Genomic DNA, 26,428 nt, shown 5'->3' with positions numbered 1-26,428 from the left:
AGTCAGTGCGGAGGCGAGTGATGTGTCGTCGATTGAGATGAACGCTGGAAAAGGGATGGCGGCGGTGCGGCTGTTGTCATGCAGCGAAGCGAAGCGCAATGGTGCGGAGCGGAGAGCAATGAAAGCGAGGCCCGCATTCGTAATTCGTAACTCGCGACGTGTTGCCTTTTTTTGCGCAGCTGGCGCGGAGGTGAGGTTGACTTATGCGCAGCGAGAGCGATACGCAACGCGAAACCGAGAAAAAAATAAGGTACGGAAGCGTGGACTTTCTGGGAATTGTGGACCTTTTGGTGAACCTATGGAAGGCATCGGGTTGGCCGCGGGGACCGACTTTGGCAAACCCCGGGTCTCTTGACGCGGTCGTTATCTTGAAAGCAGTGATTTGAATGACGTTCAAGTCTCATAATCTCCTTGATGACAGTTTTCCCATCATTTACCATTGCGATAGTGGCTGAATACGCGTGTTTTGTGGATTTGGACATGGGGTGCGGAATCGAGGAATCTTGGCAGCCCGCGCTCCGTTGGTGGCAGCTGCTTCGGCCGCGCCTGCTTGGCATGCCGCACCACCGCCCGCCCCAGCTCCAACGCGGGACGGAAGGAGATCCCGGGCAGCTGGGCCCTTCTATTCCCATGGATAGGAGTTCACCCAGGGCAGGTGCCTTACCACAGGGCAGGATAGGAGCGTAGCTGGAACCTAATCCGGGCCGCAGCGGGGTGTTTTCCCACGACGCCCTCTTTCGGCAGGCACCTTCCATGATTAGGTTCGCTCTGAGACGCGAGATTCGTATTTGAGAGGCTGCCGACTACACTCCTTCTTTACGAGCCGTGCATACGGTTCGCACCTCGCCCAGTCTTTCCCTTTTATTACGCGGCGACAATCAGCAACAACGTTATACTTTGTCTGCTCCGTCTGAACTTGCCCGCTTTCGTCCCTTTTTGATCTGGTTCGCTTTTTCCTCCCCTTCTCATTAGATAAACCTTAGTGCTCCCCCCTCTCCCGCCTGGGCCGAATTGCTTCTTTCTGTGTCGTTACTCGCCCTTCTCCGCGAGACGTACGCCAAGACAAGATATGGAGAAGCAAGACGTTTCCTCGAGTTCAGCGTCCACCGACTCATCGAAGCACCCCGACGACACCGACGAGAAGAAGCCGAGTGGGTTTGGAGGCTTTCTGGTAAGTCGAGAAATTATGATGGCTCACTGATTGTCACTGACATGAGTTGCAGAGAGTCTTCAGATATGGAGAACCAATCGACTATGTTCTCGAGACCATTGGCATTCTCGCCGCTGTTGGGTCTGGTGTGGCACTAGCAATGATGAACCTGATCATCGGCAATTTGATGGACATCATGAGTGACCCTTCAACAATCTCCGCCAACCCTGACAAGTTTATGGCGGCTGTGAGCAAGAATGCGTAGGCAGACATGATCAACAAACCCGGGAATCGGCCATCTGACATCCACAGGCTCTATTTCGTCTACATCGGCATCGCCCGTTTCGCCACAACGTACATCTACTCGGCTCTCTTCACCTACGTCGCATTCAAGTTGACACGCAACGTTCGACGGACCTACCTCCAAGCTGCCCTCAGCCAGGAAATCAGTTTCTTCGACCACGGCACTGCTGGTTCCATCGCCATGCAAGCAACGACGAACGGAAAACTCATCCAGTCTGGAATTGCTGAGAAACTTGGCCTCTTCTTCTCTTCCGTCTCCACTTTCTTCGCTGCCTTCATCATCGCTTTTGTAAGCCAATGGAAACTGACACTCATTATCATCTGCATCATTCCGGCCATTGTTCTTGTCAGTGGTGCCATGGCGGCTATCGACTCTGGCTTTGAAACCAAGATCTTGCAGTCCAACGCACAAGCAGGAACCTACGCCGAGAGCGCCTTAGGAAGCATTCGTGCTATCAAAGCCTTCAGCTTGGAGTCTCGCATCATGCAGAAGTACAGCTCGTATCTCGACCAATCGCGGGTCATCGGAAACAAGAAGAGTCCCATCTATGGTGTGATGTTTGGCTGGCAGTACTTCGTTGTTTACGCAGGCATGGCTTTGGCCTTTTGGCAGGGTATTGCTATGATCGCGCGCAAGGAGGTGGACGGCATCGGCACTGTTTTCACGTAGGCTCAACTGCAAGTCTTTTCAATAATCGCTCTGCTGATCAAAAGCTCATAGGGTCTTGTTTTCCGTTATCATCGCCTCGACTTCCATCAACGGCGTAGCCCCTCACCTGATGGCGTTCAGTCGTGCTGCTACCTCCGCTTCGGAACTCTTCACTTTGATCGACAGAAAGTCCAATATCAATCCGTTCGACGAATCCGGTCAAGTCCCTCGCCAAGTTTCAGGGCATATTGACATCAAAGGACTTACATTTAGCTATCCCACGCGACCAGACACCCGAGTTCTCGAGGACTATTCTCTGAGCATCCCCGCTGGCAAGGTGACAGCTCTTGTGGTATGTTGAGATCGCGATATTCAGCGACACGTTGCTTACAACACTGCAGGGATCCAGCGGCTCCGGGAAAAGTACGATCATCGGCCTCCTGGAGCGATGGTACGATCCTTCCTCCGGATCCATCAGTCTCGATGGTATCAACATCCGTGACTTGAGCCTTAGTTGGTTGCGCACGACGATGAGACTTGTTCAGCAGGTGTGTGGCATGCTCCGAAACTAAGTCCGAGACATGATTGGAAGACTAAACGCAAATAGGAGCCTGTTCTCTTCAACGGTACCGTTTTCGAGAACATCGTCAACGGCCTGGTCGGAACCCCTTTGGAGAATGCCTCACGAGAGGATCAACTTCAGCGCGTCAAGGAAGCGGCCAAGGTCGCGTTTGCCGACGAATTCATCAGCAACCTCCCCGAAGGATACGATACTCGAATTGGCGAGAGGGGTGGACTGCTGTCTGGTGGCCAAAAGCAACGTATCGCCATTGCACGAAGCGTTATCTCTGAGCCCAAGATACTCCTACTTGACGAAGCAACAAGCGCGCTGGACCCTCATGCCGAAGGCATTGTGCAACAAGCTTTGGACAGCGCTTCCAAGAACCGGACTACCGTTGTTATTGCCCACAAACTTGCAACCATCCGAAACGCAGACAACATTGTGGTGATGAACAAGGGCAAGATCGTGGAGCAAGGAAAGCATGATGAGCTAGTTGCACTGGGCGGGAACTACGCCAAGCTGGTGAAAGCGCAAGACCTGTCTGTCAAGGAGAAGGGGAGCACCGACGAGAGTTCCGAAGACGACTCGACTGAGGCAGCTGAGCCCGTTCAATCCCTCGCCAAGTATGACACCGAGGCTGCGCAACGACTCGTCTCGTTCAAAGACAAGGAGGACTTCAAGCTTTACAAGCAGACCAATCTTGTGCACACTATCATCAAACTCATCCGTTCTACATCTGAGATTAAGATGTGGTACTGCAGTGCCTTCGTCGTCTGTGTTCTCGGAGGTAAGTCCAGTGGCCAGCTCACGATAAACACTACGCGCTAACCCACCTTCAGCCGCTGTCTACCCAGGACAGACTCTTCTTCTGTCCCAGGTCATGGATGTGTTTACTTCTTCCGACATGGTCAAGCGCGGCAACTTTATCGCTCTGATGTACTTCGTCATGTCCATAGGTACTCTAACTGTCTACTACATCATGGGCTGGACAACGAACGTGATTGCTCAGGTACGCCCTCTGACTCTATTGGTATAAACTTTCACTAACCTCTTACAGACTCTCAGCCAGAAGGTTCGCAAGGGTCTCCTTAACGGAATGCTAAGACAAGACCTTCGTTTCTTCGATCGAGCTGAGAACACAGTTGGCGCCCTCAACAGCCGAATCGATTCCATGGCACAAGCGATTCTAGAACTGATGGGATTCAACGTCGCTCTCGCCTTCCTGTCTTTTGTCAATGTCGTCGCTAGCAGTATCCTGGCGATCGCAGTGTCTTGGAAGCTTGGTCTTGTCGGTGTTTTCGCAGGCATGCCACCTCTCCTTGGAGCAGGCTTCGCCCGTATTCGTATCGAAACAAAGCTCGACGCCGAGGTCGACGCGAAGTTCTCAACAAGTGCCTCTTTGGCATCCGAGACCGTCAACGCAATACGCACGGTCTCCTCTCTTGCTATTGAGAAGAGTGTGATTCAACGATATACGAATGAGCTCGACAACGCCATCTCAAGCTCGACTCTTCCGCTTTTCAACATGATGATCTGGTTCGCCCTTACTCAATCCATCGAGTTTTTCATTCTCGCGCTAGGATTCTGGTGGGGATCCCGTCTTGTTTCGGACGGCGAGATCAATTTCTCCCAATTCATTATCTCCTTCATGGGTGTTTTCTTCTCCGGTCAGGCTGCGGGCATGATCTTCAGTTTCTCCAGCAGTAAGTAGATATCGCTGGTGCTATGGCTTATAGTCTCTAACCGCAGTGTCTTCCCAGGTTTCACCAAGGCAAATTCCGCTGCCAACTATTACTTCTGGCTGATGGGTCTCGAGCCCACGATTCAAGACACCCAAGAAAACGGTGACAAGGGCCCTCCTGATGGTTGCAGCTCCTATGGCTTCGACAATGTCCAGTTTTCATACCCCTTAGCCCCGGACACCAGGGTACTCAAGGGCGTTACTTTGAAAGTTAGTTATTTCCGTGTGATATTGGCGAGCAAGAAGACTGACATTTGATTCCGAACAGATCGATCGCGGCCAGTTTGTTGCTTTTGTCGGCGCCTCAGGTTGCGGCAAGAGCACAATGATTTCCCTTCTCCAACGATTCTACGATCCTACAAGCGGCACGATCATCATTGATGACTCTACACCCCTCACAGCGATCAGTCCTCGCCTTTATCGCAACAAGCTAGCTCTTGTCCAGCAAGAGCCCACCCTCTTCCCAGGCAGCATCCGCGAGAACATCGCGGCAGGAATCGACCTCCCAACAGAGGCTTCCGACGCTTCTGACGAGAAGGCGGTTCTGGTGGATGACAGCGTGATTGAAGCAGCATGCCGCGCAGCCAACGCGTGGGACTTTGTCAGCTCTCTTCCAGAAGGCCTCAACACTCCCTGTGGACAGGGTGGAAACCAACTTTCCGGCGGTCAGAGACAGCGTATCGCCATTGCTAGGGCCTTGGTTCGCGACCCCAGTGTCATTCTACTGGACGAGGCCACCAGTGCACTCGACACCGAATCGGAGAAGGTCGTCCAGAAAGCTCTTATGGAAGCCGCAGCTACGGGCGATCGCATCACCATCGCCGTGGCGCACCGCCTCTCTACGATCCGCGACGCAGACAGGATCTGCGTCTTTTACGGCGGCCGCATCGTCGAAACGGGAACTCACAATGAACTTATTGAGCAAGGCGGGATGTACAAAAAGATGTGTGAGGCGCAGAGTCTGGATAGAGCTGCGTAGGGCTTAGACTTTTCTTGATGGACGCAGGTCCGAATTTGGATGTGTCTTTCGTCATTGTCTGCGTTGCATTTGCATGGCACGGCGGATACCTAATGTGTACTTTCAGTTCTTGTAAGACTTTTAGACTTTTAGAATGAGAAGAAATGGAATCTTCTTTGGGTTGCCCAATCGGGAAAGTTGATGTTGTAGTGTACTTTTCGCCGCGAAGGATGTGATGTGGGGTTGCCAAGCGTTGCCTTCGACGAATCCTGGCCCTTTGTTCTTAAGGCGTATACCTGCAGATGTCATGGGCGCAACGATAAAGTCCTGCGGGATGATTTCTTTAACGGGAGAACTCACGTTGCTTGGGCCAGCATCAGCGTCCAGTGTGATGGGGTCTTGGCCGTTGTTCACTCCATTTACGGGGGTCCATCGGCGAAATCGGCCAGCCACTTACCTGCATCGGTGCCGATCAGTGCCTGATATTCCGGGGCTGGGGGTTTGGATCTGGTAGGGGGACGAATTGACGTCAGCTGAGCCACGCTCATGATGCCGCTTGGGCAGACAGCTCTTGGAGTCTAGGCGTCTAAGAACAGCTTCATGAATTGTGTCCAAAAAGCATATAAGGAGAACTGCACTGGACAAGATGTCCTGGAAATTGGACCAAGTTATCACAACGCATTTTTGAAGCACATCCCGTGAACATCGTTGCAACCACCCAAAACGTATATCCCCATCTATCGAAGCTGCTGTGTTCAAAACTGACGATGCCATCACAGATATCTCCACGACAATAACCAAGCAAGAACACATTTCATAACTTCAAACTCAACCCCCTGAAGGGTAAAAAAGAAAACAGAAGACAGATCATGGGTTCCTGCTCTAGCAAGTCCGGCGATCCCTACCAGTGGGGCTACATCGACGACGGCAAGGGCTGGACGGCGCGCCCGCGGTCCGAGTACATGAAGACACCGGCATATAACAAGCACCTGCGGCGGCAGATGCGGGAGGAGTCATATGCCAGGGGAGGGAATGGGCACATTTCCATGGCGGAGCAGTCGAGGAAGCAGTGGTGACGAGGGAGAGCAGTCAGTCGTGAGGGGAAGACGAAGGGGGACATTTTGATAGAATACATTTGATGGATGGGTTTTGGTTAGCTTGGGTTTATCTAAACATCGGGGTTGTCTCAGAAAACCAAGAGATTGGAATATTAACATGGTCTTCTGCCTTGCCAAGACTTCCGCAACATCCTCAGTTAGAGCAACTGAGAAGTCTCACTTTCCCGCCTGGTGCTCCTTCAGCAACGCCCCGAGAAGTTCAACCTGGCCCTTGCGGACAGCAAGCGACCCGATCGTCTCCCTAGCCACCGAGCGATCACACTCCGCCGGCTTCCTCGTCCCGTCCTCCGACCTGATGCCAAAAGACATACCGGGCGTCGGCACAAAGCAGTTATCCTGGCTCCTCGCCGCACGCAGCTGGCAAATCTCAGCCTTACGGCACGCGTCGTCGCACGCTGGCACGTTCCACCCACGCGTCCTGCGCGCCCAGTACGCCTCAAACGCAGCTGGGTCGTTCTCCAGCGCGACGGTTACGTTATGCCAGAACGCCGGGGTCAGCTCCGCGTCCGCGGCAACGGGGGTATCGAGGAGCGCGGCGAAGGTCTTTTTGGCGGTGTAGGAGAGTTTCCACACGGGACCAGTGGTTTGGAAGGTCGGGTCGGTCATGTCGGCGACGTAGGTCTCGATGTCGAGGATGCCAAAAGTGATGGGGTCGATGGTGTAGAGGCGGAAGGCGGGCATGCCGGAGAGGGGGGTCATGGAGGGGGCGATGTAGGATGTTGCGACGGCGTTGGAGCCGGTGCGGTTGGCGTAGTTGGAGTAGCTGATTTGGAAGTGGTCGAGATGGGTGTGTCCTGGGTTATTGTCAGCTTCGACGTCGTTTGGGTGAGAAGGGGGATACTCACCGAAGAAGAGCCCGGCGATGGTTGACTTGTACCGATTGACAATCTGATCAAAGTAATTCGAACCATCGTGAAGCGCATCTGAGGTGCCCATGGGCATATGCCCAACCAGAAACACGCGCTCGCCAGCTTTCTCCGCTGCATCGAGCTCCCCGACGAGCCATTTCAAGTGATCACTCGGATCCCTCTGCACATCATTATACAGCCAAAAGTTAAGCGTGTACCAAAAGTTCGTCGACACCGAAATCACCCTCAACCCGTGCCTGGGCGTCTTGACCGAGTATGCACCAACCGACTTCGCCTCCGCAGGTGACCCGATCCACCTGCTCCACGCCTCGGAGACGACATCGTACAGCCACTGCGCGCCGGCGCCGAGGTGCGTCGGCGGGATGGCGTTGGCGGGCGACATCTCGTGGTTGCCGACGGTGCCGTAGATCTGCAGCCCCGCGTCGGACATGTGCTGGTACGCCATGCTGATCTCGGCGGAGTTCTGGGCGACGGTGGTGTTCCAGATGGCGTGGTCGACGATGTCGCCGGTGAAGAGGGCGAAGTCGGGGGAGAGGGCGTTGATGGCGGCGTACATGCTCTGTTCGAGGCTGAGGGGGGCGCCGCAGTTGTGGTCGCCGAAGGGGCCGGCGGGGAAGTCGTTGTTGCCGGGCTCGTCGGCGGGAGTGTACGGTCTTTTGAGGAGGGTTAGAGCTTTGTGGGAGGGAGATATTGGGGGTGGAGCTTGGGAGTATCTGCAGCACATTGGCTTGGAGCAGTTGGCGTTGGAGCCGGTGACGTAGAGAGGGTCGATGTGGATGTCTGAGAAATGAGCGATCTTGAAAGGGGTGGGTTTTGTTCCGTTTGAGGAGACGTTTGCCGGGAGAGGAGAGGTGATAGTCTTGGGGGGCATGGGGACGGTGTACAGCTCGACCTCAGGGTAGTCGCAGAGGCCGAGGAGGGTTGTGCAGAAGACATGAGCTGTCTTGCTTCCCAGGGTGAGGTCGCGGAGACTGGAAGCAATGACAGGGCCTTCCAGAGCTAGAGTGCCGTTGCAGACGTCTTCATCTTCGGACTTATGACACGCTTGTCAGTCTGAACAGGCGTGAACCTGGATAGGCACTTACGGAAGCGGCATTGCAGAGCTTCTGCAGGGCGCCGACGAAAGCATCGTCACCAAAGTTTGCAAGTGTCTTCAAGATGAGAAGGATTCCCTAAAGAGACATAAGAACAACTTCGTGGCGGTTTGAGGAAGAAACGTATATGATCTGACTTACTTGACATCCCAGACAATTGTTGTTCCCTGTGAGACTGTCCCAAATGCCTTCGACCGACTGCGGAATATCAACATCGGGGATGGCTGCCTGCCGGGCGACTGCGATGCTGCTGGATGACTCTGTTCCGACGTAGCCAGAAAGGGCCCAGGTGCACAGTGCTTGTCCCGCGATCGAAAAGATTGTAGTGGCTTTTTTCATCTCGGCGGCTGATGGAGGTGCGAAAAGAGCGTGGAGTAGTTGCGAGACACAGAGAACAGAAGCGAGTGTGGTGAGCGAGTGATTTAGAGCAGTGAGTGAAAACTTCTACCCCGAGGATCATGATGGAAATCGGCTCCATGTTATAGGATGGCGAAAACTGGCAAACGGATTATTCGGTTGTCGCTAGTTGGGTGCCCCGGTTCATGATCTCGAGCGGACTGCTGTGCATAGCAACAGTCTACCCGACTCCGTTCCTCTTGGCACCCGAATATGTGCAAGCTGGCGATCATATTAAGCGAGTGCGAGGCCAGAAGTCACCATAACCATCGGCGGGGCCGGAGCGGCTTGATACCCCGACTTGCTAGGTCTGTCTAGCCTTCCACGTCGAAGTGCTGATAGTATCTTGGAGCCTTCCGATGCCTTGATATTTGATGAATTGGCAAGATCAGCAAGGCTCATTGACTTCAATTTCGTGTCATGAAATGGAGCTTCGGCGCTCGGAGTTGGTCTCGCAGTTCACCGTTGGTCACCATTTCGAGTCGCATGAGGTAGCCATTGTGCCGAAGAACCCCAAGAGTGCATATTGCTTTTCTCATTAAAACGTAGTTGATGAAATCCGCCCGCAGATACACTTGCTCATGCCCGTGATACATCCATTGCAGCATGTCACTCGAAGCCCAGGCGCAGGCACAAGCTGAACTCAGTTGACAGCAACCGAAGGCAAGCCAAAGAGGCTTTAGCAGTCAGTGCTCCCTTCCCAAAAAAAATCGCATGTCATGTGAAGGGAGAGAGAAATGCTGTTGAACGATTTCGGTCCTCGGTAAGGTAGGTTGCTTGATTCTGTTGATGCTGCTTCCGAATTACGGGGCCCACTTCTCGGTCCTCCGGTCTTGGCGAGACGGGCCATTGGGGTATGGCCGGGGTCCGCAGGCTTTCAGGTGCCATGTTGAACTCCATTCTGTGCCGAGGGCGGTTTATTCTACATCACAAAAGTTCGAGTGGGGACCTCCGTCCAATGTAGAGATTTTTCGCCGGGAGAGGTCATCCATTCAAAAGTTAAACCCGTAGCGCGCGGCACCTTATTTAATCAGTATTACTTGGGCCGATGACAAATCCATCCGAATGGCATGCACTTTCAGTTCTCAGTAGCGGATTGACATCATCTGAGTAATACCTAGCGCAACGGTCTCCAGATCTAGCCAAATTAGGGAAACCTAATCTCCGTCGAGTTTGGTGCAAAGTGCAGCTTTCATTCAGGGTTCTATCCTCTGTCAGATTAGTCTACGCTAATTCCGTACGATACCGAAATTCATAGTCGTAAATGGTGGTGTTCAGAGTATGAGATGTAATCAAGCATTTGTTGTCTGTTGTTACAAATCACGCTAATGGCCAGGCTAACTGTCAGTAACCTTGGTAGTACCTTGGCAGAGTATTTAGACATGAGGACTTACATCTTAGAACTGAATTATTACTATGGCTTGTGGTCATTGCATCTCTTTGACATTACAGCGCAAAACAATTGCCCTACGAAACTGTACTGCAATACGCTATGAAGCTTTACAATACATTACAAGCATGGCTGAGCTGCCTTGCTGTGGCTCTAGCTGCTTGCAACGACACTGAAAACCCACGCGTTGACTTGGGCTACGCGACATACGAGGGCACCGCGCTGTCCAACGGCGTCAACCAATTTCTCGGAATGAGATTTGCCGCGCCTCCCGTGGGACAGAATCGATTCAAGCTTCCACAAGAGGTCATTCATGAACATGGCATTGTATCGGCGAAATCGGTAAGAACTGTGCAATACCCTGGCGAATGCTTGGACTGACACCAACCAGCACGGATCACTTTGTCTGCCAGTCGATGGCCTCGCGTTCACCCCGCCACCTGGACAAGATATATCGGAAGATTGTCTGTTCATCGATGTCTATTACCCGGCGCATACCAATGGCACACCGGCACAAAGCCTTCCGGTCATGGTCTGGATTTCTGGCGGAGGATTCGTGCAGCTGCTGAATGAGAACTACAACGGCACAGGGCTGGTCGAAGCTAGTGACAATGGTGTCGTCATTGTCAGCTTCAACTACCGCGTCGGCCCTTACGGATTCCTTGCCAGCGAAGAGCTTCAGAAGGAAGGAAGTCTCAACATTGGCCTCCACGACCAGCGCGCCGCTATCAAATGGGTGGAACAGCACATCGGAAAGTTTGGCGGCGACCCTAACAACGTCACCCTTTTTGCAACATCTGCTGGATCAGGGAGCGTGCTTCTGCACACTCTCGCCTACGGTGGCCATCCTCCTGAAAACGACAACGTCAAATGGCGCGCTGGAATTGCACCAGCCGTATGGCTTCCCTCTGTCCACCAAGTCGAAGAAATCCAGTACCAGTACGAGCATCTCCTCAATGCCATCAACTGCAGCGATCTTGCGTGCTTGAGGTCGCTCGACTCAGACACTATTCAACGGGCGAACCGCGGCTTCCCGTTTCCCGGGCAGGCGAACATTCCTCTGTTCCCTTACGGCCCAGTCATCGACGCGCATCTGCTCACGGGCACGCCGTCTGAGATGCTTCGCAATGGCAGTTTTGCCAAACACCGGCCGCTGATCCTGGGCTCATCCAGCACCGAGGGAACCATCTTCGCAACCCAAGCCAACACTACGAAAGACGTCAATGACTTCCTCAAGACGCAGTTTCCCGATCTAACAGAGGACGATCTGGCACAAGCCAATGCTCAGTATTTCTCAGTGCCAAGCACTTTCCCTGGTGTCAACGTGACAAAGTCCCCCAAGTTCTACCAGTTGTCCCAGATGTTTGGCGACATGGCTTTCAGCTGCGTTGCGTCAGGGTTTGCTGCTGGACTGAGCCGAGCGGGGGTTGATGTTTACCTCCTACGCGATCACGTTCTAGACCCAGTCGAAGTTGCAGCGGGGTTCATTGTTCCGCATACCTGGGAGTTGCAGGCTGTTTGGGGACCAGAATACGCACCGCAGTCGGTTGCGGTACCGGGCGCTAATAGCTACGATGTCGGTGGCGTCAATCATGGGATGGTTGGAGTTGTCCAAGCTTACTGGCTTAGCTTCGCCAGGACTGGTGGCAATCCGAATGCCGCAAAAGCCGCGGGTGCACCTTTTTGGAAGCCATACGGACATGGAGAAAGGCTCAAGCTACAGACAAACTCGACGACGATGGAATCTTTGCATGAAGAGGAGTTAGGTCGCTGCGCATTGTGGAGCAAGCTTAGTGCGAAGACACACATTTAAAGGCGTTTGGTGTGATTGAAGCTAGACCCTGATAGTGTGCATTTGTTTGAATGTTTTCACTAGATGATTCAATGGTACCTATTTCTAATCTATTGCAATGCAAATCTGCTTGGAATTAAATCACTAATGGACTAAATTCCCTATTGAAGGTATAGCTCTAGCATCTGCTCAATCCGAAGGACTTCGGATCGGAGTTTCAAGAGCTCGGGTTTGATAATTGAGTCCGGGCATTTTCTCCCACCCAATGATACATTCGGTGTTCGTTGCTCATCCGAATTCTCGAAGGAATACTCCGTAGAGACATAGTTTCTAGTGAAAGAGGCCGGAAGTCTCCCTCGGCAACCGCTGAAAATTTGCATAGGTACGTTGAGGTGCATCAGAAACGAGAGGCAATGTTGCTCGTAAAATCAAATGGCCGAAAGTTTCTGTGATTGTATTTGCTATTTCCATGACATGGGAACTATGCTGATGGAATGACAAGCGTGAGAAACGTTCGTGGTCTCTGCTCGGTTTCAAAGCAAGCTGGTGAGTGTTTCCCTATAGTTCTTCCCAGACCTCACAGCTCAGCAATAGCGTGCTCCATTATTTGCAAGCCGGGTCGTCCTTGCAAGTGAGCTATCAACTAGTCAGACTTTTCTCTTTACCTTGTCTAAGCCCAGAGGGTGAACTTACGTAGCAGCAAAGGGCATAATCCCGACCTTCCAAAGCTGGGGGAGGGGCCGCAGCGACCTGGGCAACGGCGACAAGGACAAGGCTGACGGTGGCGAGGAATTGCATTTTGAATTAGAGGATAAGTGAATGGTCGTGACTAGAGTAATCGGGTTGAATTGTTAGTATGGGTGAAGGAGGATTGAGCATCGTGGGGTGAAGATGGCTTTTATGCTTCCTCCTAGATCAACCGTGTAGGGACCAGGGAATCGTAAGAGTCGGGTTGCAAGTCAAAAATCCCTCAAAGAATTGACATCACTTGATCTCAAGTCATGGCCTGGCAATCATTGCCGAGGCTTGTTTCCATAATCTTATCAGATCTGTTCCCGTCGTGGCAACTGACGGCTAGAAACGCCGTTCCCGCCTTGGCTGTATCCATTCGGGACCCCAATTTGGAGAAAACTAGCGGCATTCATGTAGCAGCCGATGGGATAAGTTGCCACCAAGCAGGGAGATCCTTCAAGCATAAAGATGTCTGTTGCCAGAGTATGTTCTTGTAATCTTATCAGATCCGTTCCTATCCAGCCATTGGCTGCTGGAAGGGCAGTGGACCCTGGCTGTACCCATCCTTAGTACTACAATTTAGCGAAAATATGGTGATGTTGTGTGCTAGAGTTATTGGGCATCCGGTGGGATGAACTGGGACTAAGCAGGTGGCTGGGAAATGCTCACAGTGAGTGATTCTTCGTCAAATTGTGGGGCCTAGAGCAGATATTTTTGGTTTCTCTGATGGTCTTCTTTGGTTATGAGGCCAAATGCCAGCATGTTTGTTGATACCTTGAATTCTTTTAGAAAGGATTCTCTCTTCCTAGAACACTTCAAAACTAGGTAACAAAACTGAGAATGATGTCTCCTGTACCGGTGATTGAATGCTTAAAGCATTTGGCCTGTAAGAGCACTCTGGCAGCTTGTTGTACTTGTAGAGTAGAAGGAACAATAGGCTATATGCATGAGGTGCTGCATCATCTGTTTTAAAAGTTTTATGGCATTACCTGAGGGGAGTATCCTGCGGCACTGTTGATTCTTCACGAGTGAGGCGGTCAGAAGCTTGCGATGCGCCTCAAGCAGGCCCGGAAAAAGGTCCGGTGTAACACAGGAACAAGTGGCGTTCGGCTCCGATGCGATCGGCCCCGTTACGTGGAGCCGGCGCCGTTGCTGTTCCGCCGGTATGCGCGGCCAGCGATTAGACTTTGTGCGAGGTGTTCTTGCCGGCAGAAACGATATCCATCCCATAAAGTGGTGCATGACGCCAGTATAAGAGTATGCGGGGCGCAGCAAATGAAATATTGTTTGTTGATCGACAATCTTTCGCAGCGAATTGCAAAATTCGGTGAGACCAGACATGGAGTCCCGGGTACTCAATATGCTGGCGTCATGTGGCACTTGATTGGCTAATTACTGCTTTCGTTGATGAGTAGGGCGTGGGTTAAAGTGCCTATATAGTATTTCCCAAAGTGTGCTCACGAATTGGAATTTGTCTTAGTCTTTTCACGGGCGGGCTGCGCCGTAACAACAAACTCAAAGAAACGCGAGGTACGGACATGCGGCATCTGGCGGTGTTAGGCCATGGTAGATTGGGGTTGTGATTTCCCCGGATTTTCTCGTAATTCGCCTGACTAAGTACAAGGATTATCCTGTCCGCGGAACTGGCCGAGGAATTCCGAACCCATGTCCCGTCGGAATGATACCAGACAATTAAGTTCCGAGCTTGCATCTCGTTCCGTCGAGGGTAATCCCTAGAAGAGGAGATTCTTTGCTTGCTAAAAGTGACATCTCACATTGGGCAAGGACAGCCCCTCATTCGCAACACTGACTGGCTTTCCCCTTCGCGGTCTAGCTTATTTATTTGGCTAAGTGCTCCTCCTACAGGAATCAGTACTGCCTCTCTTCAGGTAATAGAACTCCTCGATTCCAACGGCGCTGTTCATTTTCCACAACATGGTTGTCATAACGTTGAAGGCCGGAAATGGTCTGGCCACTTCAGGTACGTCATCATTTGAATCGTCACAGTATTGAAAACCTGGGCTTACATTAAGATTGTAATCAGTCGAGAGCAGACTGTTTATCAACAATGAGTTCGTCGAAGCCACGGCGGGCGAAACATTGGACATCGAGAACCCCTTCAACTTGGAGAAGCTAGCAACACTGTCTGCTGCTCAGGGGGCAGATGTAGACTTGGCTGTGAAAGCTGCCGAAGCCGCCTTCTATGGAGGTTGGAAAACGACCCTTCCTCCAGTGCGCGCAAAGCTTCTACACAGGCTGGCAGACCTGATTGAGCAGCACGCCGACGAGCTGGCCCTTCTTGAAGCCCTGGATGCCGGAATTCTTTTCAACGACTCGAAAGGCTTGCACGTGCCCAATGCTGTGTCTACTCTTCGTTATTTTGCTGGTTGGACTGACAAGATCGATGGAAAGCTTTTGCAAATACCTGAGGGCACAGCTTACACTCTTCGAGAGCCCATTGGGGTGTGCGCAGCCATTGTGCCATGGAATTGTCCTCTGTAAGTCTTGGGTATTCTGTCTGATATTTTCAAGCAAGCTTACGCGGATTCTCTGCCACCTAGCATGATTACTTCATGGAAGCTGGGACCCGCCATAGCCGCGGGTAATACTCTCATCATTAAGACCCCTGAGGCCGCGCCACTATGGGGGCAGAAGCTTGCTAGCCTGGTCAAGGAGGCAGGCTTCCCCGCTGGCGTTATCAACATTCTGTGCGGCGAGGGTGCCATTGCAGGAGCAGCGCTATCGGCACACCAAAAGGTGAAGAAAGTATCCTTCACTGGAAGTACAGCCGTCGGCAGACACGTCCTCCTATCCGCCGCCAAGTCCAACCTCAAGAAAGTCACACTCGAGCTTGGCGGTAAGGGCCCGTCCATTGTTTTCTCCGACGCGGACTGGGACAATGCTCTCTTCTGGACATCATTAGGCAGCACAACCAACAATGGTCAGATCTGTGCCTCTGGTTCCCGAATCTATGTGCAAGATACTATCTACGACAAGTTTCTACAAGCATTTACTGAACGAATCAACAAGGCCGTACACGGCGATCCTGTTCTTCAGGAGACAACCAAAGGTCCAGTCATCAATGCATCCCAGCAAAAGAAAATCTTTAGCTACATCAATGGAGCCAAGAATGATGGAACGAGGCTACTTCATGGAGGGGAGAAGCTCGACCACAAAGGTTACTTTGTTCCCAACACCGCTTTTGCTGATGTACCTGAATCTGCGGCGATCATGAAGGAGGAGATTTTCGGACCAGTTCCGGTAAGTGCTTTATCCCAGCCCATAAGCTGGAGAAACGACACGAAAGCTGATTCGGGCTTCAGAGCATCGCCAAGTTCTCCACCGAACAGGAGGCAATACAAAAGGCCAATGATACCGATTATGGCTTGAGTGCTGCGGTGTTTACAAACAATGTAAACATAGCTCAGCGGGTTTCAGCGGCCATTGAGTCCGGGCAGGTTACCATTAACTGCTGGGGAATGTTGCATGCCAACACTCCATTTGGAGGTGTTAAGCAGTCAGGATTTGGGAGAGACTTGGGCGAGGAGAGCCTTGATGGCTGGCTGAACTCTAAGACGGTCAAATACTTCAACATTCCTGAGACTTCCAAGTTGTAGGTCAGCTGCAGCTGCGTATGTAGCTTCACCTTAGGTAATCAAATTTGAGACAAGCAAACAAACAGTATGAGGATGTTCACAAGCTATACAATTCCATGCACAGGTTAGAAGCTTGCCATGTTTCCCCGGATGGAGAGTTGGAAAGTTCGAACCTAAGCATGCAGATCCACGCAAATGGGGAAACACCATACGGCTCATGGTGCATCATTTGATAGCATAGTGGTACAAGGTTGGACAGCATTGGACAGCTCAATTGTTTTGGTTAACACGAAAGTTGGCGTTGAAAAAAGTCAGACCAAGATTTGATGTTCCCCCATGTCCTTCATAATATCTTGCCATCTGGCTGGTGTGGCAAGACCACTACGGACGAGATCTCGGTGATTCCATACCGCCTCGAGTATCTTTTCGCCAGACTTGGTATTGTAAATTCCAAGTAGGTGCATGCTATACCATCTGGAACGAATATAGTCGCGCTGATCTAGGAGATCAAGCTCCGCCCCAAGCACCACCAAACACCAACCTAGGTTAGCTCCTGGGCCAAGGGCATCTGGAACCTGCGTCAGAAGTTGAAGTGCTGTCTGAAGAGACTCCTCCATATCCGACGTGAGTGGCTCTTCGACGCCATGAGTAATTCGATAAACATATAGGTGTGACGTGTGCCTGAATATTTCGGCAGTGGCGATCATCCGCCGGCGCAGCTCTTCTTGCTCTAATCCCACCATGGCCGAGTACTTTTCTTGAGCACCATCGCACAGGATTGAAATGACTGGATTCGAGTTATCCTCCATCTTCGTAGCTTCAATTGCCTTTTGGAGGTTCTCAGACCGCCTGTGTATCTCCTCGAAAGGGATTTCAGCATCGTAGGAGGCCTTCTGTAGTTGCGAAGCGGCGCACTATCACCTCAATTAGCTGCGCCTGAGCTTTGATTTAGGAGCCTAAATGACTTACCATCAGCTTGGGTAACCTGGAGGAGCATCCGAACAACGCGTCGATCGAGTCATTTTGCGCTACATCTGACGAATTTGGGCATAAATCAATCCACGACTCAACCTCTTGCATAACCGGTAATCCCACATTCAAAGCACACTGGGTTTCTATGAGACACACCCAGGTCTTTAGGAACGGGTCTAAGTCAGAGTGATCTCCTCGAGAGCGAATCCACCCCCGGATGGCGTCGAAATGTCCTCTCCATCGCGGAGTCCCTGAGAACACCTGGCAGGTTTAGACAAGTCAGCGAATAATCGTAATTCATGTGACGGGGACAGTGATCAAATCTTTTTGATTACCTCAAACGACACTAAAAGCAGCATGATGGTGAGAGTGACAGGGCTGTTCAGATCACTCGAATTTCCGAAACGGCCCTTGAGGGCTGCGGCGGCGGCCCTCAGGTATCGGCGCGAATCTTTGTCGCTTCTTTGCTGCCAACGGCTGTGATGTGAGGATGCGACAGCGAGTGCAGCATTCATTAGACCGGGATCATGAAGTGCAAGTGGTAACAGAGAGCGGTAACCGTTCTCATTGTAATCGATAGCTAGCGCGACGCGAGCGAGGTTTTCTAAACGAATATATCAGCATATCAAGAACATGCGAGCGAGCCTTGATGATGACAGATAAGAACTCAGGTATTCACACATACTCATAAAATGCTGCATGAAATAACTATCCTGTGACGGAAGCCCCAGCGATGACAAAGCTTGAGACACGTAGAATTGATTCCGGGGTAATGTCTGACGAGTATCATAGTTCATACTCGAAAACTCTCGCGTATCCGAGGATCCATCAGATGTTCGTCGTGGTCTCTTCTTTCGGCGAATGAAATCTGCGGGCCACCGCGGCCTGATGCCGTAGCCTTGACATCTTATTCCCCTTTCGGCGCAATTCCTGCATCCTAGAACGGAGCACAACGGTGATGTTAGCACTCAATCGACGTTTAATCCACTAGGTTCGTGAAGAGGGTGAGTTGGTATGGTTGTGATGTGTCAACGGTGAGGAAACCACCTACGCGGCAAGCTGAGATCGCATATGCGTTTTTGCTTCAAACATGTCCAACAGGCACCACTATCGTTTTGTAATGTTGTTGGAGGAAGCTTCCGCGCATCCGCCATTGCAAAGGAAGATGACAGAGTACTGCCTGAAGTCCGCTGACGAAGGTCGGCTTGTGAAGCTTCCAGTGTCAGCACAGAATGGGTCGTTTAGATGTGTGATTTGCGATGGGCGGGGATGCGGAGATGGCGTGGACTAGCTCGAGAGCTGACATGTTGAGGTGGCAAGCATGAACCTGTAGACGGGAAACGGAATCAGAACGAGTCGCAGTTCCGAACAACCTTCACTTCCCCGCATTTGTGTTATCTTTATAGCCCTCGTCTTGCGCATGGACTGTAGCCGAATACCCCGCGTGTTATCACTTGTGCCAGCGGAAACCCTTGTCTGCTTGCCTGTGTCCAATCAGAGCCTTCGATGACCATCCCGGATATATTGCATAGCTGATAGAATGGAGCTGGACTAACTACCTCTCTCGCATCTGACTTGGGCCATACACGTTCATGGTCAATGCCCCCCGATTTCATCCGAGTCTCAAATCACCTCACCCTGTGCGGCTTTTCATGAGAAAATTCTTTGCGTGTCGACCATATCTCAAATTAGGATTGAGCCTAGCATGACTACATAAAGGGATTTCTGCCACTGCTAAAACCTATGTTCATCTCCGCCCATAGACTGTCGCTCCCTGCCATGAGCTGTCTTAGCAGTCGGGAGTCAAAATCTTCCTGGTATCCAGAGAGGTCGGCAAAAGCGAAAGGATCTGTAAGCGAATCGACAAGACCTGTCGGACCAACGAGGGAGACTTTTCCTGCATCCATATTTTGGCTTATCATACTCGTCTGAGACATAGACGGCAGAATTGCTTCAGATGACTCTAATGAGCCTCCCACCAACCCAAAGGGATCGCCGGTATTCTTTCCACCGTGAAATTCCAATGCATCGCCATCGTCTGTGTCTGAGCGGGTGGACTCCTGCCTATGGGGCTCTATATCCTCCGAAAGATGACGGGCATAACTGTGAAGCCAATTTTCCTTACATTGAGAGCCGTGACCGGGTTCCGTCTGAGCTTTATCAGAATGCGATTGATGATTTCCTTGGCCGCATGAGACGTTCCCACGAACTCTTCCTTGAGCGTATGACACGCTACTGGGGATAAGCGGCACCCACTCCGGCTCCTTAATATCGACATATCTACTGAAATAGGTTGAGAAAACATCTTCGACCGAGGAGCCACTGACGTTTTTCAGGGAAACATTGATATCGTGGACCCGGATCAAGACTTTAATCTAGATCAGATTAGGTTTCAATTTAGCTCCAGGGCGCTTGCAGGGTCATAGTGACAGGTAATTCAACATACCCAGTCATTCGCGGGAGGATAAAAACTGCTTGCAGCCCCTAAAGCAACGAAAATGAACTTCAGGGTGTCTGCTATCCAAGGACTATGGGGCCTTGAGGCACGGTGAAGATAATTGACCAGGACAATTGCACTCTGCATACATGCATACCCAACTACATGAATATTCTGTTAAGGCATGTTAATAAGGAAGCAAAACGACAGCAAAGTTCAACTTGAAATGTAACTCACCCGAAAGAAGTCTCTTTGCCACACCAATTCTTTGCAGATGGTGCAGATGGCTACTGCGCTTGCCTGACAGCGATGCAGTCTCTCCTCAACAAAAAGCTGTGGTGCAGCTGGAAAGTTTAGTTGTCTGGAAGATGCTTCCGAATTTTCGTGGTCAGGCCTGGTTCTCTTTGGAATTGGAAGAAAGTTTCGGTTCAAGCAGATAACACAGCAGTGCCAAATCAGGGAACACATGGCACTATGGGTGCGCTGTTCCTGTGGCAGATGCTCGTCCTCGGATGAGCCGGGATGGAGTCGTTCCAGCCGTTGTAGTACCAATTGTTCTAACTCCACCTGGTAAGTCCTGAATGTTGAATGCAGGCTCCAGGGCGGTGGGTTTTGCCTGGAGAACCCTGAGGAGCAATAGAGCTGGATGCGAGCATATAGCTGGAGAAGTTCCAACAGCTGCGTGAAGAATTGATTGATGCTGGTGTCACAATTGGGTTCTTGATTGCTCTGGTCATTCCATGTCGGACAGCGTGGCTGCAAGGAGGAATGACTGAAAGTTATCATCATTTCCGAGATTTCGAGGTATTTCTGGACTCGATGTAATAGTTCGAGCTTTCTCGGGTTGACCTCTTCGTTTAATAGAGCCAGTTGTATCATACTCTTAGCCAGTGCTATGCTTTGGGTTAGTCGGGTTATCGAGAAAGGCTCACAGTTCCAAGACACTTGCCCAAGTCCATCCACGCCTGTCGCCCATCACCGAGACCTATGCTATACTCAATGAGCACGCAATAGGTGGATGCCATTGACGGTTCACTTCCAGGAGCACTGCTTAGATCGACTTGATATCTTGCGCTCCGTTCAAAGTCCTTTGCAAGCTTGGATGCTGAAGGTTCCTTGACAGCTTTATGGACAGAGAAGCGAACACTGTAAGCACAAATGGCTAGCAGTAAGCTGCGCGTGCAGGTGCCCGCGCAAATCTTCTCGATGAGTTCATCTGCGGGTACTATGAGTCCTAATAGCGAGCTTGATCGACAGTAGAATAACTCCACGAGATGCGCACAAACGTCCGGGTCTACCGTATTCCAACTAGATGCGTCTCGGCGCTTGACCTTAGCCCTTGTTCTTGAAGAGCAGCCGAGGGCATGACTGATACATACAAGGAATCCGGAGTGCTGGGATCCATCAACACAGACAGAAGTCCGCCTCGCCACTCAGTCGCTGGCGGAAAGACATCTTCTTCGGAATCAGGGTCTTCATCGTCTAGATCATTGGTAGCAACGTTTTTGATGGAGCTTGCTACATTAGGAGAGGAAGGAAGGTATTCGCCGCCAGAGAATGAGCTTATCTGATCGACGTGCCGGTCAGAAGGTCTCGAGGGCGCGGGCGCAATCAGGCAAATCCGGGAAGGCCGGCTGCTGTTGGCTCGTGGCCGCGGTCCGCGGCGATTGCGGTTCCTATCATCGAAGTGACACGGATGACGATTTTCGGCACAGAGCTTGCATGGAGCACTACCAGTGCACTTGACCTATGTAATTGGAAAATCAGGAGTCCCGTTGCACCCAGTCGAGGCGGGGACCATCAGTAAAACCAACTTACTCGTTTCTTGCGGCAATAGTCACAAGCAAGTGTGACCTTTCTTCTCAGACTGCCGTAGCCAGGATCCACAGAGGCTTCGGGCATCGTGAACTGAGCTTGTGTCTCCGTCGACGAATGGCGTACCCGGGGCGTCAGATGAGGCTGGGGAATCAAGAACGGCCACTTGGTGGCTATCGGTCGATGGAAGGAGTGACCAACGCGGCACAATTCAGAGTGTCCTTTCAGATGCCTGGGTACAGGACACAAAACGATGTCGGGCGAGTCGACAGAGCATGAACGGGTACAATGATGTAAAAGTTGCAAGTAACGAGGCTCACTGTGGGACTCAGGCAGGGATACCCAGGCACATCTCCCAGCCGGACCCCTCTTACCCTGGTCAGTCTCACTCTCTGCCCACCGGCCCTTGCTAGTGCGGGAGCCGGAAGCGGCCATACCGCAGACTCCTATCCGACTAATCTTATTGGTCCTAATTTTCCGGAGCAGTTCTTCGGTAGGTCTGTAAGTTACCATGAGGCTTCGTCAGTGAACAGCTCGGTATGTGTGCTCATAGGTTCCTGCTCCCGGCCAATTCGTGTCCAATCGTTGATGTGGCAGAGTATGACGTCTCCTGCTTCCTTTGAGAATCGTACATGTTTGCTGCTGGTACATCGTTCATTTGGCGGATAATAAATTGAAACACAGCAAGATAAATGTTAGTAGTCCCAAAATACTTGTCAAGAAGTAGAAGCGAAAACTCTCGATCTTTGACTAATCATTTTCGAAACTTGATACGTATCTTTCCATGTTGCTCAAAATGGTAGACTCTAGAGATGGTTTCACCTGGACGCCCACCGGAGGCTTGCGCCGCGGCTTGCCCACCATTGGAGTTGTTGAGCCGCCTGTGTATACCTCGCCCTTGTCCGATGGCAATCTCGCGTACGACGTCATTGTAATTGGTGCTGGTTATGCAGGCTTGGTGGCAGCTCGAGACTTGGCTACGCAAGGTGCGCACTGTAGACCTCTCCCACTATGATATGCGCTTATAAACCGTCCAGGAAAGAAAACTCTTTTGATAGAAGCCCGCGATCGACTTGGCGGACGCACATGGCACGCAACCATTGATGGCTTCAATTACGAAATGGGTGGCACGTGGATACATTGGCACATGCCTCATATCTATCGCGAAGTCTCTCTGTATGGGCTACAGGACGACTGGCTTGTCACACAGCAGTCCGGCAGCAAAGAGGACTATTTTACCCTAACGACCCCCAATGCCCAACGCAACATGACCCATGACGAAGAGGCTAGTCTATCTCATCAGCCACTGATTTCATAGGCCAAGAGGCTCAATGCTAATTTTTCACCAGGCCGACATGTTTGGACGCGTGTGGCGGATGTTTTGTGATGTAGATGGCGACGACCTTCGACAACACTGGAAGTTCCCATTTGGAACAGAACAGTCGCCCGAGCTATCGGAAGAGTGGGACAAAATGTCCTGCAAGGACCGGCTCAATCAAATCCAAGATCGGCTCAGCCTCGAAGAGAGATCGATGCTTGAGGCACTGCTGAAGCAGATGGGTGGGACTTCCCTCGACAAGATGGGTCTCCTCAACGCCCTTCGATGGTGGGTATTGGGCTCCCACAATCCGACTGGCCTGAACGACATTTCTCTTCACACTAGACTGCGCAGCGGTAATGGCACTTTGCACAGACGAATCTTTGAGCATGCGGTCTCGTCTGGAAATCTATCATACAGCTTCAACTCAGCAGTCAGTAAGGTAGTGGACACGGGTGAGTATGTCACAGTGTTTTCCAAAAACGGCCAATCGTGGAAAACCAAGTCGGTTATTGCAACTGTTCCGCTGAACGTGTTGGCCGATATCCAATTTTCGCCAGCGCTTCCAACGGCGAAAGTTGAGGCCAGCCGTCAGGGTCAAGTCAACTTGTGCAACAAGCTGCACGTAGACCTCGATGGTCCCGACTACAAATCGTGGACATCATTCGCTTCTCCTGGAAGGGGTTTTGTATGCGCTCTGGGAGATCATCTAACGCCGGCAAATAATTCTCACCTGATTGCCTTTGGTCCCGATCCGTCCTCGCCTGGTGGCATACCCCTATCGGATATCGACCAGGTAAAAAAGGGAATTCTGCACCTGCTACCTGAAGGGAAGAGAGCCGAAGTCAACTTCCATCGTATAGTATGTCTTTACCCTATTTCTGTTGGAAGCATTGTCTAAAATGTATGTTCTCAGGTTGCCCATGACTGGGTCAATGACGAGTTTGCCAAGGGTACTTGGTGCTATATGGCACCGGAGTTTACGCAGAAATATGTTGCTGCCCTGCAGAAGCCGCATGGAAATATTTTGTTTGCTAGCGGGGATTATTCCGAGGGCTGGCGGGGTTGGATCGATGGTGCTGTGCAGGCAGGTATGGAAGCGGCTCGCACGGTCTTTCAGCTTCAGCGCAAGAACCTGAAGGAAAACGGCGAAAAGAATGTCAACGGCATCAATTCTACGAAGCTTTGAAGGCTTTAAGACATTCCTTGCTTGGGTATTAGACAAAAGATCGGATCAATCTTGCAGCGCAACCCAATAACATAGTTAGAACCGTAGTTATCAACATCCGATCCATATAATGATTTTAAATCAGAATCAAGCATCAAGTAGTCGTAGATACTTTCTGCTACCTATCAGTATTCTGAAGACTTTTTAATATATTACTATGCATTGCCCAGCACTCGTCCAGAACGTGAAGGTGTGCTCCGCTGGATTGTTCACGTTACTGAGCCTTTCCGCTATGATGCGAGGATGGGACGACTGCCAAAGTTTAGTTATGCAACCAAAAGGAGACCCAAGTCAATATTTGGTAACCAATGATAGATAGCTGTTTATTTCAGCGAAGTACAGACTTTGGATACACTGAAAAACCCAAATGCGTCGTCCTATCTTTCCGCTCGACCTTCTATCGTTTGCATCAGGCCATGATACCTGTACCTGCCGTACGCAGTCCAGGAGATCGTCGCCGCTGCGAGACCACCGCATACCACCACCGAAGCGTAATTCATGTTCGTTGTGGTGACAGGCTTATACGTAGGGAAGCACATCATGATGATGAGGCAGAGGGACCAAGCTAGAGCCACTGTGGCGACGAGCCGATGGTATTTTCCCAACGAAAAGGGACCCTTTGGTAAGCTGCAATGCTTGAATCCGAACAAGACGGCCATGCATATGGGCATAGCGTACGAGATAATAAGCGTAACAGTGCACGCGCTGGAAAGTCCGTAGTATGCCGTTGCGTTGCCGACGTAGATGAGACTCAGAAGACATACAATAGCCCAAGTAATCAAAAGCGAAAGGACCGGGGTCTTTGTGCGGCTGTTGACCTTGGAAACGGACTGAGGGAGGCCTCCGTCGCGAGCGAAGGACCAGATCACACGGGATGTGGCTGTCATGATGCTGGGCCCCACGCCAAGAAAGCCCATCAGAGGTAGGTAAAGGGTCATGCCAACCGTTACCGCTTTGTTGCCACCAGACACGTTGTAATAAAGTTGTGCCATGAAGCTGATCGTGCCTGTAGGTCCGCTTAGAACCCCGGAGATATCGGTGATGCAAAACACAACTCCAATGATCCACGGAAACGTCAGAACGGCACTGCACGCTATGTTGATGATCACTGGATGATTATGAGCATGTTAGCAAGAACAATCACCGTGCTTTTGCTGCGCTGTTAAGTGGGACTCACAGCTTCGTGGCAGGTCACGCGACGCATGCTTCATTTCTTCGGACATGTGCAGCGGACTATCCCAGCTTACAAACCCGATTGCAGAGGTGAGAAGTCCGATAAGCCAGCTAATCTTCAAAGATGTGTCAGTAATTTTGCAAACACTCTGGAGCAAGAAGATCCGAGGAACTCAACTTACTCCGGGACTTTCCCAACCGCTCAAGCTCGTGGAATCCGTAAACACATACTTGGCAGTGTTCTTTGGATTAACACGAACCAAGAGGTAGATAACTGTGGCGAAATAGCCGACAATGTGCACGAACATCGCGACAAACAGCAGGCGATGGAGCATCTTGACCTCGAAAATTGCAAATAATGTGTAGAATGTCGCGAGGCCGATGACGATCTGCCAAAGAGCGCTTGGAATTAGCGAATTGAGGTTTCTCGTATAGACGAACTGGAGACCTATGATAGGATCAAACTCACAAGTGCAGTGTGCCATCGCTCGTATGTGTAATCGGGACTGAAGAGAATTGCCCACGCTTGGATCTGCATTGCGGTAGCAAAGATGCCAGCAAGTGCGCATAGAATCCAGCCAAGCATTGTCATCCAGCCTGCATACCACGAAAGGATTCTTTGGAACTTTGGTGGCGAGAGCTCGGCCACGTAATGGTATTGGCCGCCTGCCGTCGGAATCATGCTGGAGTACTCTGCGATGCAGAGGACAGTCAGGAGAGCACCGAGGCTGCTTGCCACGAACCCCCATACCAAACTTGAACTGCCTCCTGACATCAGACCCTGGGCCATTGTAGATGAGATTGCCTCCCAGGTGATACTAGAGCAGAACGACATGAATGCGAGCGACCAGATATTGAAATTTCGGCGAAGCTCTGACGGCTCTAAGCCAAGTTGCTGGAGTTGGATATCATCGTCGTTGATTTGGGATTTCTTCTCGCTGAGAGCAGCATCCAGTTCGTCTGAGTGGCTGATTTTCGACATCGTTGTTCCAGTCTTGTAGTCAAGACTGTTGGCTGAGCTACTATGATTATTTATAATACTTTCGGTTTAAAAATACAAACTGCAATCTATACGCCTGGCTGCTTTGTTGCGCAAAGTGTTACGTTGAAGATCGTGCGTCTACTCCTGTTTTGT

The 26,428-nt window shown here is 51.2% G+C and overlaps 8 protein-coding genes across 8 annotated transcripts; 4 read left to right on the top strand and 4 right to left on the bottom strand.

Annotated features, from left to right (window-relative positions):
- Positions 1-1,069: 1,069 nt before the first annotated feature.
- pmd1-0 (Leptomycin B resistance protein pmd1) lies at positions 1,070-6,183 on the top strand (the record flags this gene model as incomplete). The annotated part of the gene is made up of 12 exons (XM_032021782.2): positions 1,070-1,171; positions 1,224-1,411; positions 1,463-2,119; positions 2,175-2,454; positions 2,504-2,650; positions 2,710-3,451; positions 3,504-3,673; positions 3,722-4,367; positions 4,425-4,615; positions 4,674-5,338; positions 6,054-6,088; positions 6,143-6,183. The coding sequence occupies 12 exons, from the start codon at positions 1,070-1,072 to the stop codon at positions 6,181-6,183; spliced, it is 3,864 nt and encodes a 1,287-aa protein (XP_031892770.2).
- Positions 6,184-6,637: 454 nt separating this feature from the next.
- SMPD1 (Sphingomyelin phosphodiesterase) lies at positions 6,638-8,783 on the bottom strand (the record flags this gene model as incomplete). The annotated part of the gene is made up of 4 exons (XM_032021805.1): positions 6,638-7,275; positions 7,327-8,383; positions 8,436-8,522; positions 8,586-8,783. 4 exons carry the CDS (start codon positions 8,781-8,783, stop codon positions 6,638-6,640), a joined length of 1,980 nt encoding a protein of 659 aa, XP_031892716.1.
- Positions 8,784-10,332: 1,549 nt separating this feature from the next.
- LIP1-0 (Lipase 1) lies at positions 10,333-12,043 on the top strand (the record flags this gene model as incomplete). Its single annotated transcript, XM_032021816.1, has 2 exons — positions 10,333-10,572; positions 10,622-12,043. The coding sequence occupies 2 exons, from the start codon at positions 10,333-10,335 to the stop codon at positions 12,041-12,043; spliced, it is 1,662 nt and encodes a 553-aa protein (XP_031892715.1).
- A 2,646-nt stretch (positions 12,044-14,689) lies between these two features.
- Positions 14,690-16,371, top strand: CGGC5_v010765 (Aldehyde dehydrogenase; the record flags this gene model as incomplete). The annotated part of the gene is made up of 4 exons (XM_032021839.1): positions 14,690-14,735; positions 14,799-15,252; positions 15,316-16,015; positions 16,078-16,371. 4 exons carry the CDS (start codon positions 14,690-14,692, stop codon positions 16,369-16,371), a joined length of 1,494 nt encoding a protein of 497 aa, XP_031892437.1.
- Positions 16,372-16,661: 290 nt separating this feature from the next.
- ptaR3-0 (Pestheic acid cluster transcriptional regulator 3) lies at positions 16,662-18,119 on the bottom strand (the record flags this gene model as incomplete). Its single annotated transcript, XM_032021849.2, has 4 exons — positions 16,662-17,264; positions 17,320-17,583; positions 17,658-17,926; positions 18,008-18,119. 4 exons carry the CDS (start codon positions 18,117-18,119, stop codon positions 16,662-16,664), a joined length of 1,248 nt encoding a protein of 415 aa, XP_031892434.2.
- Positions 18,120-21,067: 2,948 nt separating this feature from the next.
- Positions 21,068-21,661, bottom strand: ASG1-0 (Activator of stress genes protein 1; the record flags this gene model as incomplete). The annotated part of the gene is made up of 3 exons (XM_066152414.1): positions 21,068-21,077; positions 21,139-21,506; positions 21,578-21,661. The coding sequence occupies 3 exons, from the start codon at positions 21,659-21,661 to the stop codon at positions 21,068-21,070; spliced, it is 462 nt and encodes a 153-aa protein (XP_066008185.1).
- A 709-nt stretch (positions 21,662-22,370) lies between these two features.
- On the top strand, positions 22,371-24,081 carry maoN-0 (Monoamine oxidase N; the record flags this gene model as incomplete). The annotated part of the gene is made up of 3 exons (XM_066152413.1): positions 22,371-22,505; positions 22,924-23,754; positions 23,809-24,081. 3 exons carry the CDS (start codon positions 22,371-22,373, stop codon positions 24,079-24,081), a joined length of 1,239 nt encoding a protein of 412 aa, XP_066008186.1.
- Positions 24,082-24,497: 416 nt separating this feature from the next.
- HNM1-2 (Choline transport protein) lies at positions 24,498-26,275 on the bottom strand (the record flags this gene model as incomplete). The annotated part of the gene is made up of 4 exons (XM_032021883.1): positions 24,498-25,228; positions 25,298-25,409; positions 25,476-25,682; positions 25,763-26,275. 4 exons carry the CDS (start codon positions 26,273-26,275, stop codon positions 24,498-24,500), a joined length of 1,563 nt encoding a protein of 520 aa, XP_031892435.1.
- Between the last annotated feature and the right edge of the window lie 153 nt (positions 26,276-26,428).

The sequence above is a fragment of the Colletotrichum fructicola genome, assembly GCF_000319635.2.
Source record: "Colletotrichum fructicola Nara gc5 chromosome Unknown KSG_Nara_v1_contig06, whole genome shotgun sequence".
Lineage (NCBI taxonomy): Eukaryota > Fungi > Ascomycota > Sordariomycetes > Glomerellales > Glomerellaceae > Colletotrichum > Colletotrichum fructicola.
The sequence above is the reverse complement of the archived record's forward strand: the minus strand, read 5'-3'. Positions and strand labels throughout refer to the sequence as shown.